This window comes from Pygoscelis adeliae, unplaced genomic scaffold, assembly GCF_000699105.1.
Source record: "Pygoscelis adeliae isolate BGI_AS28 unplaced genomic scaffold, ASM69910v1 Scaffold167, whole genome shotgun sequence".
Classification (NCBI taxonomy): domain Eukaryota; kingdom Metazoa; phylum Chordata; class Aves; order Sphenisciformes; family Spheniscidae; genus Pygoscelis; species Pygoscelis adeliae.
This window is the reverse complement of record NW_008825428.1, coordinates 8,115,077-8,130,560: the sequence shown is the minus strand read 5'-3', so window position 1 is coordinate 8,130,560 and position 15,484 is coordinate 8,115,077. Positions and strand designations below refer to the sequence as shown.

The following is a 15,484-nucleotide window of genomic DNA, read 5'->3' as shown; positions in this document are numbered from 1 at the left end:
CATAATTTGGAAGCTGGGGCTGGAGCTGCTGGGAGGCAACAGAGTGGTGGGGAATGATCACAGCTGCAGGAACAAGGCATGTTGGACTCTGTGCTTGTATGGGTGTGACTGCTGCCGTAGGTCTTTCTTGACTGTGTGCAGCAACTAGAACAAAAGAATAAAATGTGAGAGAGTTCATCTTTTCACAAGACACACAAAGTGAGGTACAGTGACTGTGTTATAGCTAATCAGTCATAAGAAGCTTCCTTCCTACCTTCGTAACTTCCATTTATATTACTACAATGACATCTTACAAAGCATCAAATTTATCTCACCAGAATAAAGAAGTAGCGTATGCACCAGTATGGAACAGAAGAATAACAGCACTGCAACTACTGAGGAGAAATCCAAGCTGCTAAGTAAAATGCTTCACCTACAGACAGAGATGCAAAGTGAAGATTACATTTTAGTTCATAAGAGCTAGCTAAATCTTGCCTGGAACTTGTTTGTTCCTTTTAATATGCTGTGTAGTTGTCAGGGCACATAAAACTAAGTAGGAAGAAACACTCCATATAGAAGCTGCTAAAAATATAATTGGATTGTTTTCCCTAAACTACTCACAAAATCCACAACAGATTTAGCGGGTCTTTCAAACAATAAGTACAGTGGCAATTACTGCTATGAGTGGTTTCTCTGAAAACGTGAGCTATTGTCTCTTGGGATGTTTAAATATAGAAGTGGATTTACTCATACCCCTGTGAAATAAAAGGAACATCTACACGGGAAGTTGGAGAATAGCACAGGGCTGAATATACTAACCTGGGCTGCAGCCTAGCTGCAAAGCACAGAGCTTTGCATGAACTAATTTATCCTTTCCAAGAAGCAACATTGCTGTTATAATTATATGGTCAACCATACGTGCTTCTGGGTCATTTCAATAGCTTGGATATCTCTGCATCACTGGGTGGTATTAAGTACAGACATCTTAGCCAAATAATTTGAGGCAAAAGGCAGCATCCTAGTGCTGCACAGCCTCTTTCCTTCAAATGCTCTGAAACTTAGTATCGAAGGAGGGGTCATCCCTGTAGCTTGGTGCATGTACATCTCAAATGTATCAATTCACTCTGATTTTTCAGATACTAGTTAGAGTTTCGGGCTTGTTATAAGTGATATCCTAGAGTCAGGACTCCAGCACTTGCTCACTTTATTCTGCTCTCTACAAATTCCCCTGGTAATTTGGTTAGATTGCATCAACAGTATATTAGAGAAGACTGACAAAGTTCACAAATTTGATATAACAATCCTACAGTGTTATACCCAATTACAATCTCTAAGATAAGAAACACAAATCCTTTCTTAAAAAGAAAGCACCACTAAATGCTATGTCTGTTTTTTGATATGTAACCTCTTCCCCTGCAGCAGACCCTTTATGAGTACCATGAACATTTCAAAAAGGAAGATGAGAGTGCAACAAAATTTTTTTGTAAAAAACAATTATTAACGCTGCCTTTTGTTCGTGAGACAGTTTTCTTACAAGTAGCTGCTATTCTTCAAGATATGTCTATACTTACATGCAATCAATGGAGTACAAGCATGGAATAGCTTTCTGGTTTTGTTTCCTTATTCCTGATGGAACCCATAGGAAAAATGCTTGAAGTCACCCTATTTTCATACAGTTCATCCTTTAATGAAATAGGCAGAATATACATTTTCTTCCCAGTTCCTTTCAAAGAATGCATACCCCCTCAGTGAGGGTGATGTCAAGCAATGTCGCACTCAGATAATTTGAAGAAGCATCCTTGAAGTCCTGAGCTAAACTGAAATTGAGAACAGCCCTGCAAAATGCAGCATTGATCTGTGAAGCCTCAAGAGAGTAACACTCAGCAAAGGTGCTAGGGAAAGCTCAAGATGATCACGTTTCAGATGCTGACTACAAAGTTCTCTGTAACATTTGAACATAAAGCAGCCATTATTGCTTCAGTTCTCAGGCCCTTATAAGGGACAGATCTGTATTTGTGACTGAACAGTACACCTTTACACCGCAACCCAATGTTAAGTTCTCTGTGAAAAGAGTGCAGCCCCTTTGATTTTTCCATTTTGGACCTGAAAAGTTGGTGGGAAGTATGTTGTCATGTTTTCCAGCTGAATGGAACTGTAAGAGCTTATTCATCTTGACAGCGGTGCAGAGATGCAGGGACAGAGAGGCCTCTGGAGCCCACAGGAGCTTTCTCCTTTGTGCTGTCACTTGCAAGCTTCTAGACAGCTCAAAAGAAGGATTTAGAGTAGAAACCTCCTATGCCTGAGAGGCAGGAAAATACAGATGCTTTGCTTAGTTTCTCTTACCAGCTGTCAATAGCACCTGGTTATTTTTATTTAGAGGTAAAGAATAAAGTTGTTACAGAAGACTATCGCATCTGTTCCAGCCTAAGATCAGACTGGAGGAAGATGCAGCCAATTAAGGAAATAAAATATCTAAACACATATGTACATATCCTACCTCCAAAAGCAAACTTGGTGCTGACATCTGAACATGCATAGGGTGTTTTAGGAGATGGATAAGACTGAAGAGGGGGTGGGCTAATTCATGGATCTTGAGACTATAAGAAACAATCATCCTTAAGGGAACAACAGGTAATACCATTTGCATCTTTTGCTTTCTCTTCTGCTCTGCCAATAAGAATCTCATGATTAAGAAAACCTTTGGTCACAACTCTCTCAGCCAAGAGATCTTGGGCCCCAAATTCAAGGCTGAAAGAGGGAACACTGGGATAGTTTGAAATGGAGGGGGTTTTTTTTTTTTGCTTTTCTTTTGAGGCCCTAGGAGCAACTGGAACAGATTAGGCTCCAGTTGTTTGGTATTTTCCTAGCCTGGCAAATCCACAGAGGAGTGCGTGGATTTGATAAACAAAAACTCTTGAAAACACCACTATCAGTGTTTTTGGATCTGGGTTTAAATAACCAGAGGGCATGTTTCATTATGAGGTGGCCTGCCCCAGACAGTAAAGGCAGAGTTATACCTGTCAGAAATACAGAATTTTATGACATAGATGGTATGGATCTTGAAGCCAGTATAGCCTTAGTGTCTGAGAGTCAAAGGTGAAAGAAGTTGCAGTGAAGTTTAGAGAACAAACTAGAATACCTAAGGACCAACCCTGAGCCAGAGCCCTGAAAAAGAAGGAAAGAATACTAAAGGTCTTCAAAGATGTTAGGACAGAATTTAAAAGTGAATACTAAATCAGAGCAATCTGTAGCTGTTATGCAGGCAACACGAAAAAATAAGCTATGACTTAGGTGTTCTTATCACTTTTATTACTATATGAATTGCATACGAGTGAGGAAGCTCAAAGAATAACCCCATCCCAGATACTGCTGGAATAAAAAAAATTCCACCTAAAGTACTCACGTATAAATTCCCAACAGAAGGAGTATGTACATACACACAGTTGCTTACAGGAGAATAATAAAAGATTCAACAATTCAGAGAGATATATTAGTATTTCAGAAAGCATTCAACTCTAAAAAACAACATAAAAAATGCCTTAAAAAAACCCAACACGTATTTACACATACCCTGACTCCAGCCACTTGCCCAGACAGACCCTACAGTTTGTCTACCACACAAAAAAGCTTTTTTTTTTTTTTTTTTTTTTTTTACCTGTTCTAACTGCATTGCGAGCCTGGTTGACTGTCATTTGTCCTGTCACATGCATAAGGACCTTGGTTTGTGGACTAGTTTGGATATGCGCTGCAGAAACCACAGCTGTGGGTACTGTGCTGGAGCTCACTGCCACACCATTCCCCTGGAGCTTCTGAGATGTTCCACTAGCAGTGGAAGGGCTGACCATAGTTACCACTCGTCCCGTTTGGCCAGCGGTAGACACAGGAACTTTTGTTTGTGATGCACTTGTCACTGTCCTGCCAAAATTAAAAGCAAAACACTAAAACACAACTGAAAAATGAGCTAGTTACTAAACCCCACAGCTCTTCCATTATCCAATATTAGCATTAAATACAGGAACAGAATAATTTTGGACTTGAAGCTAGATAAATTATTTAGACACTTGTATAAAAATATACCTGGTAACCGGAGCCACATAATTTCCAGGAAAAACACCAATCTTGCTTGTATGCATGGAAGTTCCCTTGAACCAGCCATCTTGACAGCGTTCAAACACTAAGAACATTTCTCCCTTCCGCAGTTCCAGTTCATCTTCTTTTCGAGGAGTGTAAGGGTATATAGCAATATACCTAAAAGACAGAAAAGTAGATGCAATTGATAAACCTAAAACAATTGAAAACATCGCCTGTGTTTTCTGGCAGAGAGAGTTCAGTCAGAGATGAGAAGGCATGGCAGAAAGGGTTATGTGTTAGTTGATCCAACATACTGTTCTCACACTTTGTGACATGCCACCTTTTTTTTTTTTTGAGGGGTGGGGAGCACAGAGAAGTTCTGTTAGTTGGGAGTGAAAGATCAGTACCAGAACTACATTTCAAATTGCAAAATTGGAATCTCCCTGTGCAACTGCACTGCCCAAAAAACAGATAGACTTCAAGTTCTAGTAACCTATGTGTACGATAGCTAGCAGTTATTCACTTGTAAAGGTTATTTCCTTTTTTTCCTTCTAAGCAATGTTAATGCATAATACAGTGCATCTGAAATCATGGTGTGAGTTCAGAAACATTTTGCATTTTTTCTTTTTAAAAAGACATTCTTAGAAAAAAAAAGTAAAAATAAAACTGAAGCTCCTGCAGTTGCATGCTGGAATATTCCTAGGGAAGTCTTCAAATAAGATTGCACAATTTCCTAGTATCACATTAAAAAGCGATACTGTTTTAACCACCACAGTGGTCTATTTTCTGCCACAGTTTGAACATAAGAAAACTGTTTAAACCGTTCATATAAAAATGTTTATATAATTATGGATCCAGATCTATAGGAAACAGCATTCTAATAAATCGCATTTTCTCAAAAAGAATATACTTTTCACAAGAAGTAGCCAATTAGGGTAGATGGGTAGAATATCCCCTTTTTTGAAAAAGGATCCACAATTACTTGCAATGCTAGTCTTTTCCACTCCCTTTGTTACCCCAAGGGTAAAAAAGCAGCTTTACAAAACATTCTCTTGTCAAAATTGTCTCCTGTGCACAGTAATGATAGCATTAACTGTATGCTTCTCCTTTTTGCATTATATTTTTGTTCCTTGCTGTCCACCCAGGAAACTTTGCATTATTTGCAAAAATGCTTTAAAGGCAATATAGGTACCTGGTAAAGCAAGTCCAAAACATGCTTTAAAGGCAACATATGACACACTGGCAACAAAAGGCTTCACTGGTACATGATTTAGGGGTGGCCTACAAAGCCACATACTGAAGCTCTACGGGAAAGCAACTGATGTGCTTTAATTGGTGTTCATTAACTTCCTTTTTAGTTAAATCATTCCAAATTTCATTAGTATCCTCATATAGAGCAACACTTTGAAGATGAAGGATGGGACTAAATGAGATGGGAACTTGATTAACTGCACTAAGCACAATAATCCATAAGATGTAGTGTTAAAATGCTTGACACCAAAGAAACAGGCCAAATCCAGATGCACCTGCTATACAAGAAGGGCGCTCTTTTGGAGTGGGAGGAAACCTGGTGGGAAGATAAAGACACAGAACAAAAGCAGTCCTTGCATTATTCAAACGTGTCCTATTAGATGGTTCAGCCACTCCTGAATTTTATTTTTTCTTTTATCGTTCAAGCTGCACACAAAGAAGTTTCCAAGAAGAAAGATGTTGTAAGCAGCACATGTTAATATACAAAATATTTTCACCCAGAAGGATGACGTACATTTGCTTGTATTACAAGTGTGAAGACATAATGCTAACTAGCAGCTTTCTGCCTTCATTCCAAATTGCCACCCACTAATTAACTGAACTGTAGAATCTTCAGTCAAATTTCAATCGCAACTTACACAAGTTGACAATGACATGCTAATATAACAGTCTAAATGAAATACAGCACTTTCTCTGTTTTGGCATAAGTTATTCCATACGAGAATAGCCTTTTTATTCCATACATAACAGAAAACATTGAATAAATTCACTCCAGAGTTTGCCACTTGCAAGTTATACAGTCTTCATCGCTAACTCAAGGATTCATTCATCTTCTGCATGATAAATACTTTATATTTTTGAAGTGAGTCCTTTCTATACACAGCAACAGCTGATTATATTTACCTAAGACATAAATAACCCTCAGTATGAAGGCTATTTAGGGATATCACCTTTATGTTGCTTTTGTTCCGAGTTGTATGCTTGGCTTTCTGGGAATTCTAGCAGAACATAGCCAGCTGGCACGATATAAGTACAAGTGAAGTTATTGATTTCGTTCCATGTTTCTGACTGGCGAGAAGTTTCAATTTTACTTACACACTTGGACGAGTTTGTGGTCGTAAATGTGCCATTTGGTCAGTTGATCCTGATGTAGGCCTTTGTATTACACCTGCAGACTGAGGTCCAGAAGAGGCCGATGCAATGATTGCAGCAGACAAGAGAGGTGGTGGCGGAAGTGGGGGATTCATATTCTGGTTTTATGAGAACAAAAAAAATAGCAACAGATGATCAATACTGTTTGATGAGTTGAATCAGCTGCAAAAAAGAAGTATGATATTCTATGAAAATGGGAAAAAAACGGCCAAGTTCAGTATTCCTTTACCTACTGGTACGATGTAACTGGAGAGTTAGGTTTGTCTGTATTTCTCTTTTTCCAGTTTAAAATCTTGACGTCTTCGCAGCTAATTAAGCAAATGACAAGCAACTTCTCAGCACAGGAAAAACGGAAAGCACTGTTTCTAATTATAACATCTTTAGGACAGGACTTGACAAAAATTCAGAAGCCTTCCAGGAGGTAGATTTTGCATCCTACTGCTGACTGTACTTCAAAACATGATTGTTTTTGTACCCTGAAGCTGAAACATAATATACAATTCAGCAGCAGTGCACCCAAAACCACCCCTTCTGGGGGAAATTTTCTTTTGATGTATGGGTTACAAAAGCTAGCACAATATGAGACCACAGTCACTGAGCTATTGTTACCACTTTCTGCTATTCTTCTAGTTTAAAGAGTTAGCTTTTGAAATTCAGTATTATCAAGATTGGTAATCTTTAACAAACACCCCAGTAAAAAGGCATAGTTCCTTTACAGGCAGATCATAATGGGGGTCCTGCCTACAGGCTTCTATGTCTTTTGAGAATCAATGGAGCAATTGTTACCTTCTGCTCTGTAAAGCCTCAGACAATTCTTCAGGACCTTGCGTACTGACACTCCTGGGAAAAGTCTCTCACAAAAGGAGAACTTTTCCTTCCCCCCTTCCAAAAATAATTATTTCTGTTACGGCGCACACAAAGAGTAATAAAAAACCTCCAACATTTAAAAATGTAAAACTGAATTAATTTCAAACATGATCTTCGACTTAACACAATCCTTTAATACTGAAACAAAACTCTAAACCACGCCACTTCAGGTTTAAAAACCACATAACAAAAATATAAATTAACAGTATGTCCTGAAGTACTGCCTGGCTCTTCTAGTACATCAGCATATAAATGCACAGCATTATCTTATCAGTTTGGAAAATATATAATTGAAAGTAATTTTAATTCCCCTCAAACAGCCTACTTCTAAAGGTGGTTGTTTTTTTTATCCTAAACAAAAACCCATAGGGAAAGTAAGTTTTAGTTCTACACTGTGTGATTATTACCTCACTGCATTTGGTCAAAGTGTGAATAAAAAGACAGCTCTCTCAACTAGTCTTACGCTGTCAAGACACAGTAAAGAACTGCATGATTAAAAGCTTTCAAATCTAGAGAAAACTGATTTACAGTTTTTCAGTCAAAATTCTTATGCTTAGTTATGATATAAATTGCATGGTATATTGTGAAATATTCCTATTTTATTTAAAGCTTTTTTTCTGATCGTACATTAACAATTCCTTAAGACCAAATAGGCCTCCTGTATCCAACAAAAAGCAGACATGACCTGCTGGAGAAACACCATTGTGAGCTTTGATACTAATATTCGAGTTACTTACAAGAACAGCAATTGCATTTGCTTCACATTCTAGATCCCCATCCATCCAACAATCTTTTTAAAATGTCTTGATAATTTATACTGAAATACTAACACTTCTCTTTCAGTTGCTTTACAGCAGAAGTTATTTCCCCCTCCCAGTCAGCTTCAACAAACGTCCTGGCTGAATCCAAGCTGAACGTGAGCATCTAACTTTTAGGCAACCTGTCTATAGCATATAAATTCAAATCTTTTTTAGGCATTTGGATTCCTTTATACATGGTAGAACCTGTAAATCCACATTAGGAGATGCTTAGCTGGAAATCTTTAAAATTAAACCTATTCATGCACAATATCAAGGTTGTCACGATTCCACACTTCCTGCACCTCTAAAGATATAAATGCTGGGCGTTGGATTTTATTCATTTCAACACACAATATACATTGAATTTTCAGCTGCAATAAAGGCACCTTCCCAGCTCTATTTTATTCTGCTTTATTCAGGTTCTGCTCCCCTCCCCGTGTCTATTACTATGGTAATGAAACCTGCAGTGAGCCACAGCCCAATTAAACTCTTAAAGATCTGGCAAGTACTTAGAAATCTAAATAAACTACCTGATAGGCTTTAGAGGACTAACGCTCCTCAGCTTCTACTGCTACATCTTGGTAAAACAGATCCAAATGCTCTACCCAAGTTTTCAAGAAGTTTTCTGGCATGTAACCATTTCTCTAGCTGTTGAGAAATATACCTACCTCCAGAGCACAAGCTAGTTTTGATGGTTCCCATATTCAACATTCTGTGAAAGAATATATGCAAACCCCATGTGATTTAATAAAATACGCTTATCAAAATAATTAAGAGTATTTTTATTTTAGGTAGTTGAGGGGGACAAATTGAGAGCTTCTGCAACTATTTCTCAGACAACAAGTGTACTTTCAAGCATATGAAACAGCAAATAAGTGATAATTTTTTTTTAATTGGAAGATGAAACATTACATAATTTGATACTTAATTTATGTAAAAACTTCAAATAGCACCTATACTCATGCTCTAGAAACTCATACATATTCCTAAGTTTAAATATAATTAGGCTGCATTCCCATCTCAGTCAACTGAAGATCAATAATCAGCTCACCCAAAGAATAACAAAAGGCACAGCAGTGGAAAAAAACATTCATTAACTGTCTTCGTTCCCACAAGGTCTAGGAAAAAATATATGACTTGCAAAATCCCCTGAGGGCTAACAAAGTAAGGCTCATGTTTAACAAAATTCCTAAACTATAAATATATGTTATCAAGAACAGACCTCTCATACAAAACCTCATCATTTCTTACAGCTGCTTCCTCTTCCCAACAGAAGTTGATTTGAATTTTTGTTGGTTAAAACTCAGACAGTTCTTACTTAAACCTCCTCCTGACTTACACTATTGCTTCAGCTGGAACTATATGAAAGAGAGCTAAATGTCATCAGTATACTATAACCCTCACAGTTTGTGCCTCATTAATAACAATTCAGACTACCTTATATACTTTAACATAGAGGGGCATTTTTTTTGTGTGTGTGGGCAAGAGAACAGGACCAGAAAAAGCAGAGATTTTTTTAGTTTTTGAAACCTTCAGCACATTGAGTGAATGTAAGCCATCCAAATATAGACCACCTATTTCTGCTAGTTAAGTGCACATACCAAGACACCATTTCAAAGTCAACATATTCAATTTGCAGAAGTAGCAATATGGATATCTAAGTCGATTGCAGTCCAAAATACTTTTAACTTCGCAAGAGACTGTAAAGGCAGAATGAAAGGAAGGTAGGTTATCTGTTGTTGCTACATTCTGTTTTTCTTCTGCTGCTTTTGAATGTAACTCTAATTTTGCTGTGGTATATTTTGTCTCTGTTTTTCCCATATCATGGTTCAAATCACATACTTCCTTTAAGAGTTTTTTCAGCAAAATCTGTGGCAACTAGATCTCCTCCATTAGATAACTACCTTATAAATTACATCCAAGAATTGCCTCCCAAGTAAATGAGCCTTACATAATTGTACATGCATATTTTCACCCAACAACTACTGAACTTGACATCTGCTATTTATATTTTATAAAGAACTTCAAATATACTAAGCACCTACAAGGTTCAAAAATGCCAGTGGCCAAGAAGAGCAGACCAATTAATGCCCCCATTAAGGGCAAAGTTGTGGTTTGAAGTCCCAGAGAACAGTGTAAGTGATAATATCACAGTCAAAAGCCTCAGCTATGAGATGTTTGTCTCAGTTCATAGCTTCTTCAATTTTAAAGAATCAAATCTCAAAACACAAAACAAGAATTAATGCTGCTGGCTAAAGAACTAGGCTAAAGAACTGCTGCTGTAAAATAAAACTTTTAAATAAATTATCACAGGTTTTCTGAATGTAAATTAAAATTTGCTTAAGTGATACAAGCAGCAGATACAAGCAGCAGATAGCGTATATGGTCACTTGACACAAGCACTCTCATTCCTAAGTCTTATTTGCGTCAATTTTGGCTGCAAATTTGTAAATTACTTACTTCATACAACATTTGGTACCAAATAGCATCTACAAAAGATTATTATGGACAAAATAAAATTAATACAATTGGCATTTTTTGAACCACCATAGTATGTCCCAAAATAACAACGTAACAAACTAAAATGTGATCCTATACATGTACACAGACAAAAGACTCACAGGCTCCTTTGGGCTAGGAATTAACCTCAACTGTCTTAGAGAAACTTGCTACTCAACAAGACAGCTCAAAATATCTCCTCTTAACAATAAAAAAGCCATCCTTCTTACAGAAGATAAGAGAAGACACTAGCTCTTCTTTGCTTCTAGATTCAGGACAGATAAATGTAGCAAAGGTGGATAAATTCAAGACTACTGTAAAGGAATATATCCTTCTCTTCTTCACTGATGGGGAATCATGCTCATCCCCTCCGATTTCTTCTTTCTCCCTTAATCTGAGTTTGGCATGAAGTAAAAGAAGTTGTATAAGCAGCTTGCTCTCAAAGAACAATCAACTACTTTAAATAGTGTTATAAACACCAAAATGATTGACAAGAAGAAGATCCAATTAAACCATCTTCATGATAAAAAGAAACTCTCCCTGTTCCAATCCAACTCCCTTGTCATTTGCTTAGTATTCAGAAATGAAAAAAAAGCTAAAGGGAGAAGCTTAGAGAAATGCAGAAGTTTATACTTACAAAAGCAAAAAATACAAAAGCAAAAGGACTCAAGCCAACCACTTCTGATGTATTAAATCATACAATCACAATTGTTCCATAGCTTAAAATTACTGCTCAGAATGTCAGGAAGGGTATTTCCAGAAGGGAAACATCTAGAGAGACAAGAACATCACTTTCTCTCTTGACCTGTCAGAACCATTTTGCATATTTCTAAAATTAAAACAGGAGTTTATGAAGCAGGAGGAAAAGTGGATGTAAAAGACACACTTCACAGTCTGTGACTATAAACTGCATCATCATCTAATATCATCTATAGTAAAAGAACACAGGAACGATCTGACTGTAAGCCTGAGCTGCCAGCTTGCATTTTAGTCATGCTGAAAACAAGTCAAGAAGAAACAGATCATTATGTACAGAAGGTTATTGACTTTAAAAAGGGTGGCAGAGAATAATTCAGATTCTCAATGGGAATTACATGCCTAACTGGAAACAACCAGGAACATGGTTATCACAAAGAGAAAGTAGCACTCCAGGATACAGGACGATCATGTGGCAGGAGTTTCACTCCATGCTGCATTTAGCACTGCAATTTAATTCCTGTGGGTACCAATGGCGAGATTGCTTTTGAACAAACTTATGCAACTAAAGCACCCAAGGTGGTTTAATGACTTTGCACCAGCACCAAAATAAAGTATTTTTCCATGTTGGCATCAAAGAAAGAACTACTGATTCTTAATAACAAACAAAAGTGTGTGTTACTGAGAGGAAAAAAAAAAGAGCAACTTCTGACAGAACTTTTGAAATTATGCTTTGAATCCTGCCTACCCCATCCTCTCCAAAACGTATCTCATCCACAAATCAAATCAACTACCCAGTGTTTGCAGCATATATGTTAGCTAGAGTTGTACTCTGCCTAACAGCACAAATTATACCAAAACTGATTTTGTTTGCTCAGTTCTCACAGGTATTTTCTGAAGGACAGGATGAAAGAAGTATAAAAGGTTACATGGATTAGTATATAAGCAGCTAATTGTTTCTAGTATTAGATGTACACCTCATATACAAAAAAAAGACCTGGGGGTCCTTCCTGGTGGACACCAAGTTGAACATGAGCCAACAATGTGCCCTTGTGGCAAAGAAGGGTAATGGCATCCTGGACTTCATTAGGACCAGTCTTGCCAGCAGGTCGAGGGAGGTGATCCCTCCCCTCTCCTCAGCCTTGATGAGGCCAAACCTGGAGTACTGTGTGCAGTTCTGGGCTCCCAAGTACAAGACAGACATGGACATAGGGGAGAGTCCAGTGAAGGGCCACTAAGATAATGAAGGGACCGGAGCATCTCTCCTATGAGGAAAGGCTGAGAGCTGGGACTGTTCAGCCTAGAGAAGTCTCAGGGGGATCTCATCAATGTATATAAGTACCTGAAGGGAAGGTACAAAGATGATGGAACCATGCTCTTTTCAGTGGCGCCCAGTGAAACACAAACCAAAATGCAGAAGGTTCAGTCTGAATATCAGGAAAGTTTTTCACTGTGAGGGTGACTGAGCATTGGCACAGGTGTCCCAGAGAGGTTGTGGAGTCTCCATCCTTGGAGATATTCAAAAGCTGGAGATATTCAATATCTGGACACCATCCTGGACAACTGGCCCTAGGTGGCCCTACTTGAGCAGGGAGCTTAGACTAGATGACCTCCAGAGGTCCCTTCCAACCTCAACCACTCTGTGACATTAAAATATGAATCTAAATATAAGGAGATTATTAATTGGTTTGAGATTAACATACATTTAACACCAGGATTGCACAGATGATCCACAGATTGAAGAAGTCGTCAACAATAAAAGGACAAAGCATTGCTACAGCACAACCTGCATTATTCAGTAAGGCAGGGCAAAAGCACACTGTCTGTATAATTGTCAATAGTAATGTCTTCTGTCTGAAGAACAAAGAATGGGAAATGCATTTACTTGGATGAGAGCAATTATTATGTCACTACTGACAATGAAAATTTGTGGGATGATGGTGGATATTTAGCTGAACGTAAATTTTGTGCTACACTCAGGCCAAATAAATGGATGCAAATTCTCAAGATATAAACATCAGACTAACAGGATAAAAGTAAAAGGGTCATACTATCAATATTTTCATCACTGAAAATGACCATGCAGTACTGTACCCAGTTCTGGAATGCACTTACCATGTGCTTACCATGCCAGAAGGAAGTACTGGAGATAATTCAGAAAATAACAGCATCATAATTTTAAGGACTGAAAAATATAACTTAGAGTCCCAAAGAAAGTTGTCAAAATGAACCTCTCAGCTGCAACCAAGCCACACCTAAGCATTTACTTAAACAACAAAAAGTTGATAATAGAACACAGACAATTCTGCCTTCGATTTTGCAGACGAATGTGTAAAATGATCCAAGTGTTGAAAGTTGAAAACAAAACCAGACAAATTTAGCAGCAAGGCTATTCATCATGTTTTACTTGCTTTAAAAGACTGCAAGGATAATTAGACACCTAAACAAGATCAAGCCTTGGGGTTTTTTGTTTGGATTGTTTTTTGGGTTTTGTTTTGTTTGTTTTTTTTTTTTTAACTAAGTGGAGATTTATTATTCAACTGTGACACCCCCCCCACCCTCACCCCCAACCCCCCCAAAGGTTAGGGTCAAAATTTTTTTACTTGAAACAAGAATTAAATTTCGGTAATTCCTATGATCAAAATAAAGGCTTATTAAGTTGAAAATCTCTGAAAACTGGTATCCACAATCTTTACGGCAGTTAAGGTCAGGCTCTGGTAAGTGCGGTATGCTATAGGACGTTCCAGAGCTTCTCCACCACAAACATAGCAAAATAAAGAATTTCAGTTGGTTTTGGAATGAAATCCTGCACTTTTTGAAGACAATGTCATTTTCTTTGTCCAAAGGAAACAGCATTGCAATGTATTCCTTCCTTTAAAAGACAGCCATTTACAACAGTTTTTCATATTGATCTCCAAGAACCTAACTTAGACATGCTAGATAGGTTCTTCATCTGCCACAGACATACACACAACTAAAATCATGTTATTTAATTAGAAGAAAGCAGAGTTTTGAAACTTATTTCAGAGAATCTGGATAATATTGAGTTAAGCTAGACAGAAATACCTGGCAGCTGTGGTCTCAAGTTGATGTTTTTTTTGTAAGATCTTGCTTGTTTCCCCCAACCTCGCCCCCAGCATAATCTCTTTCCTACTCATGCTGAAAAGAAACACTGTTCTGGAAGGAAGTGTGCTTCTTGTGTTTACTACAGAGAAATGACAGAGGAAAGCTGGAGAAACGGATATGTGTGACAGGATGCAAACGTTATTGTATCAATAATGCTTTTGCTATAGTTCAATTTATACCAGTCTATCACATAGACAATCATCATAAAACCATCATTTCAAATCGGTGTAAGATTTTCTCTCAGAACTTGAGAGAAAAAAAAAGACTGTACTAAAGATACATGGGAAGGCTGAGTTTTCTTAAATGGTACTTACACCAAGAGCAGCTTGGTAGGTAACTTCTGATGGGAAGGTAAACGAAGGCCCTGTTGTGACTGGGCTGCTAGGGGGTGGAGTCACAATTAGCCCTGTAGTACCAATATGAACCTGTCAAAGAAAAAAAACCCAGCAGGGTCAGTTGTGAGCAGTTTAATAAGAGCTGGTTTTGACACAGCTGTAAGTTTCATGGTAAAAATCACCAGTACTCTACTATCTGTAACTTCAGACTAGAACTAATTTTTTGTTAGATACTCATACAAACAGTACTGGATCACAATGCTCCCTTCCACCACCCCGACGTTTGAGAAACTTTGGAGATATATTGAATTAGCAATGTGAAACACACTTTTACCAATGTCAGTTTTCTTTTTTCCCATAAAAGGCTGTCAGATCCCAAAGGCATGCAAATAAAACATATTTACTAGCTCATGGAAAATTACACCAACACTTCTTAGTCTCCATTACTATCTGTTCTCCCAAAATGTAATCTCTGTGTAAAACAGACAATTGTTCATGAACTAGAGTAGCTTGTAACTAAAAGCTTTGAAGAAACAGGAGATTAACAAATAAATAAAGCCAGCTAAATATTTCTACTTACCACAGTCATAGAATCATAGCATCATAGAATCATAAAGGTTGGAAGAGACCTCCAAGATCATCGAGTCCAACTGTCAACCCAACACCACCATGCCCACTAAACCATGTCCCTAAGCACCTCATCTACCC

The 15,484-nt window shown here is 37.8% G+C and overlaps 1 protein-coding gene across 1 annotated transcript in view; it reads right to left on the bottom strand.

Moving 5' to 3' along the window:
* Window positions 1-15,484, bottom strand: part of SH3RF1 (SH3 domain containing ring finger 1) — a 91,083-nt gene that overhangs the window by 10,434 nt on the left and 65,165 nt on the right. The window contains 6 exon segments of the mRNA XM_009330706.1: window positions 1-4; window positions 7-144; window positions 3,635-3,894; window positions 4,057-4,227; window positions 6,397-6,551; window positions 14,756-14,866. The exon segment at window positions 1-4 is cut by the window's left edge and continues 208 nt beyond it. Of these exon segments, the coding sequence (XP_009328981.1) occupies window positions 1-4; window positions 7-144; window positions 3,635-3,894; window positions 4,057-4,227; window positions 6,397-6,551; window positions 14,756-14,866 (839 nt within the window).